This window comes from Glandiceps talaboti, chromosome 2 (assembly GCF_964340395.1).
Source record: "Glandiceps talaboti chromosome 2, keGlaTala1.1, whole genome shotgun sequence".
Taxonomy (NCBI): Eukaryota; Metazoa; Hemichordata; class Enteropneusta; family Spengelidae; genus Glandiceps; species Glandiceps talaboti.
In genome coordinates this window covers 4,515,455-4,520,563 of record NC_135550.1, presented here as the reverse complement: position 1 = coordinate 4,520,563, position 5,109 = coordinate 4,515,455, and the positions used below count along the sequence as shown (strand labels likewise).

The 5,109-nt window shown below is 35.4% G+C and overlaps 1 protein-coding gene across 1 annotated transcript; it reads left to right on the top strand.

Moving 5' to 3' along the window:
- The first annotated feature begins 2,641 nt into the window (after positions 1–2,641).
- Positions 2,642–3,853, top strand: LOC144453596 (transmembrane protein 35B-like). Its single transcript, XM_078144920.1, has 2 exons — positions 2,642–2,731; positions 3,554–3,853. The coding sequence occupies exons 1-2, from the start codon at positions 2,642–2,644 to the stop codon at positions 3,851–3,853; spliced, it is 390 nt and encodes a 129-aa protein (XP_078001046.1).
- Positions 3,854–5,109: the final 1,256 nt, after the last annotated feature.

Sequence of the window (5,109 nt, the reverse complement as noted above, 5' to 3'; positions counted from 1 at the left end):
ACATGTCCACATGTTCAGGTCAATGGAGGAACAGATTTTAGAGCCAGTAAATCTGAAGGTATTTCATTTCTTATGTGTTACATGTACAGCTACGCATGCAAGTTTTTCTACCACAAGATGACACAATGCAACTCATGGCGTGCAATAGTGAGAAGTCATTTCTAACAAATAACGGTTGCTTAAAGGTGGCCATTGTGTAGTGTTGTGATGCCATACCATATTTATTGGATGTATCAAGATACAGAGTTTATGTTATAGTTTGAATGTCTATTTATAGCTATTTGTTTATGGTTTATTTTATGCACATTCATTTTTTTGTCTTAGCTCGCACAGCGCCCGCAAACGGCAGCATGGTGGCTCAATGACTAGTACACATGCACGTCCTATATACTATGCAATGGTGGTTTTACCCAAGGACGCATTGTGGTACAATGACTACGCATGCGTGTTCTATGTACGATGTGCAATCTCCACGCCAAGGGCACTATCTATGATATCATCATGTGGCAGCCGTGCCAGCTTAGGGGTTTGGCCTAGTTATGATATTAAATGTATGGACATTTAAGTACAGCAGCGTGGCTCATGATTTTAATTAGTTGAAAACAAGGTGACCCCCCCCCCTTTATTCACTTCGTAAAAATGATAACCCCCCTTCTTTGAGTCCCAAATTGAGGTGCCCCCCTCTGATTTGCCCCCCCCCCCGCCGTAAAAACTGATCGCTCCCTTATTCTTTATTATTTATAAGCGCACATCCGCAAATATTTCATCTTTGCCACAACAAAATGCACTTCCAGATAATATGTACTGGATAGCATAATTGTGTCTCAATTCTGGTATTTTATTACCATATTCAAGCATTGTAAGACTTTAAATTATGTCTATGGTTTAATATTTTATGCCTCTAAATGGCCTCCTACATTGTCTTATTTTCATTTTTTTCATCTTTGGAGTTGTCTCCTTCCAATCAGTAGCAATCAAGGTGATAATTTGTCATTTTCCCAAAACAAGCTTGAAGGTGGCCAGCTAAGTACCTCCCTGTATAGGTTAGAGCTCATTACGAGACATCTCCATGTATAGGTTAGAGCTCATTACGAGACATCTCCATGTATAGGTTAGAGCTCATTACGAGACATCTCCATGTATAGGTTAGAGCTCATTACGAGACATCTCATTATGCATGTGAAATCCACATCCTTTGTAAATTTAAGTAATCTCGGAGTATTATTGTAGTTGGCTATTACTGTTATTTCAATGCATCATTGTACCATACAATTTCATATCTCCACTGTAGTGTAGGTGACAGAAGGGGTGGCTACAATAATGCTTGAGTTTCATTTGGCGGGGCTTGATTAACATTTTGTGAGAGGAGAGGATGAGAGGAGCTACAACGTTTGTTTAACCATGAATTGTGTACACTTCCAAACTGTAGAACTGATGAAAATTGATTGCTATGCAGACACATTGCAAGAGACAAAATCAAAATGACTGAATAAATTCTATATAAACTCAACCTGAAATGTTTTGCTATCATTATATATGGTTTGTTTTTACATAGTGTCAAGCATTATGAGAGAAAAATTGACCTACCTACCCAGTGTGATGGGTTAGGTTGCCCGTTGAACAACTTTTTTATTTTTTCTGGCCTAACATATGATATTTAATTGCGTAGGCTAAAACAGATATAATGTAAATTGCATGCAAATTTATGTAAATTAGTCACCTTTCTAAATTTTAAATGATTGCCCCAAGACAAAGTTCTAATTTCAAAAATAAATAAAATTAATTTGACAAAGTAAATACATCTATTTTATTAAAATAGATAAGTGAATAAATAAAGAAATAATTGTGGAAATATTAAATAAAAATAATTGAAATAAATTAATTTGACAAAGTAAATACATCCATTTTATTAAAATAAAGAAGTGAATAAATAAAGAAATAATAAAAATAAAAAAAAATTAATTTGACAATAAAGTAAATACATTAATTTCATTAAAATAAAGAAGTGAATGAATACAGAATTAAAATTTAAAAAAAGTGAATAAATACAGAAATAATTGTGGAAATTAAATACATCTATTTTGGCGGGGATCTCACCTCATACGGTACACAGTGTTGTTTAATTATGTAATGTATTTGCATTTATATATATATATATATATATATATATATATATATATATATATATATATATATATATATATATATATATATATATATATATATATATATATTGTTGTTGTTGTTGTTGTTGTTGTTGTTGTTGTTGTTGTTGTAAGGAAAATAGCAAATGAAGCCATTGTCCACCGGCCGAGCATGCTTTCATTGACATTGAGAATTCGACCATATTGGTAAACACTGAGGGCGCTCTTCAGTAAGTGCCTTACAGTGCAGTGATCACCAGTCACTCTCAATCGTTCGTTTCAGCAGCTGGTTGAGTAACGAATCAACCACGCCAAATGAGCAATGACAAAACGTTGAAAACCCACAATCGTATCACGACGAGGCAAAAGAACAAGAGCACACTAACGATCGGTCATCACTTAATTCTACCATCTATCGGTGTTAAACTTACACCTTATAGAAGATCGTCACGACCGGTCGTCGAGGGGGCTGTCGGTCCTCCACACTCCAGAGTCCAATGGGAGTCCTCAGAACCGTCATCGGCTCAATTTTTGTTCTTGCTGGTGTAGCGAAATTGGTGCCTATTGGACCACAGTATAATTATGAGGTTAGTGAAAATCACTGATGTTAAATCTAAAATAAGAATAGAATATTACTCCGAAACAATGAACTGGCAAAAACATAAACAATAACATTGTTATACTCATTAATTTACTATGGTGCGATGACCTCCAAAGTCAAGCAATATGTCACGTTTGTGGTTTACCCAGACAGTGTGGTGCTAGGCTATGGTTTACATGTACCATAAGCATTACCCCATGGGCCTTTACAAATTGTAAGCTATTGCTAAATCTACCTACCCCACCTATTTTAAAATTGAATGTAATTGGAACCACACAATTTTTTTTATGCCTAAGAAAAATTTTGTGGTTTCGGTTACACTCAATTTTAGAATAGGTGTGTGTGGTAGGTAGATTTTTTTATTTCATTTTATTTTTTTTCTTTGTGAGTGTCTAGTTCAGGTTTTCCATTGTTTTCCAAATGGTCTCTGTGTTGTTTATTTCTGCCTAACAGATGTACAGCCATTACAGCTTGGAAGAAGTGTTATATTGTCTTTTTTTAGTGGATGTCGGTTTCCTCATCCACTATTTCTGGCAACACTTCACAATTTTCATGGTTTTAATATTTTTTCTTGAATACGTAAACAAAAGTTTTGGGTCGACAGTGAAAATCTAGAATGGGGTTGGGTATTAACCGGAACCAAACCATTTTTTTTTCAAGGCCTTACACCATGGCCTGTTGTTATGCAATAAAAAGATTGATTGTCAAAAACATATGTAAATCTTCAAATTCATGTATATGGATCCAGTTCCCTGCAGTGCTCAGACCTCCAAACCACTACTGAAAAGTCTGATTTTTCCTTCGTCAGGTCCAAGAATTTGCTGCATACAGTACAGTATTTCCATTTGGATACAAACCAGATCCAGCAATGTTCCAGCTGATAATTGGAATCATGGAAACTATTGGTGGAGTTCCGATTTTGTGTGGTTCCGATAAATTTGACAAGCTGAGTGAAGTGGTATTATTGCAATTGGGGGTTATGGTATTGGCTACATCAATGTTATATCGACTCAATGCACCTATATCAAAGACAGCAGTACCAGCAGCTATCGGTTTAGGACTTATCTATCTACTTGTACAAAACCAGGACAAACCAAAACTAGAATAAATCATTTCCTGTGTCCTTCCTTTCCAAGGATTTTTTGACTGTGAAGTAAAGTTGAGAAACTGTATTTGTTGCTGGCAAAGATTGGTTGTATAGTGTGTAGTCATAACAGAGATTGGTTGGATAGTGTGTAGTCATAACAAAGATTGGTTGGATAGTGTGTAGTCATAACAAAGATTGGTTGGATAGTGTGTAGTCATTACAAAGATTGGTTGGATAGTGTGTAGTCATAACAAAGATTGGTTGGATAGTGTGTAGTCATAACAAAGATTGGTTGGATAGTGTGTAGTCATAACAAAGACTGGCTGGATAGTGTGTAGTCATAACAAAGATTGGTTGGATAGTGTGTAGTCATGGCAGGAGGGTTTAAATCTAATTTATGGTAATATTTTAAGTTTTGTATGCACTTTTACCACTCTGTGCTCAAAGTACTTTACTTGCATGGATCTACATTGTGGGAAAAACATAGTGCCTCAGTCATGTTACTGAGGTTTTAAACCAAAATTATGGTATAATATATGGGAAACTGTGGCAGTTTTACCAGATTCATCTATTTCTGTTACCGAGGTTCCCAGATTTAGCAAAACACTGGTTAACATTGTCCCTTTATACAAATGTACATTCTCAACTCCCTCAGGAGTATACAATCCATTGCAGGGTCTATCAGCACAATAGGATACTTTAAAAGTATTCACATTGCAACCTCTATCCTACCAGGTCCCCCAACTATATTGTGACAGCTGGATTGACTGGGTCACAATAGTGGTTCAAATCATGACAATGAATTTTAGAGACATTCAGAAACAATTGGAAGCAATGAGATTGAAAGTGGCAACCTTGAAATTCAAAGTCAGCCACTCTAATCATCTGACATCCATGACTCCATTTATAAATGACTTAATCAGAAGTACTTGTCATGGTTCCCATTTTCAAAAATTATGGTTTTAATATCTTTTTGCAATAATTCTCTCTATTTTCATAGAGAGAATATTTTTCATGTACAGTGTGATAATATAGAAATATTGATCAATATACAGTGTTTCACTAAGAGTAGTATGCACAACAAAAAATTGAGAGAATGGCACCTGACTCACCAAAACTCTGACCAACTGTGAATACCACAGTGTCTTTGTGTGAGCTACCTCGTTAGGTGATCCCCACACTTAAATAGATTAAAATGCAACAACTGTACGTCAATTATTTTGTGTCAATGAAACATAGCATTCTGTTCGTAAGCTTTTTTTTTTGAGCCAGACAAG

Coding starts and splice junctions, on each gene's coding strand:
- LOC144453596 (XM_078144920.1), top strand. CDS start 2,642: ATGGGAGTCCTCAGAACCGTCATCGGCTCAATTTTTGTTCTTGCTGGT. Junction 2,732..3,553: donor GACCACAGTATAATTATGAG/GTTAGTGAAAAT, acceptor TTCCTTCGTCAG/GTCCAAGAATTTGCTGCATA.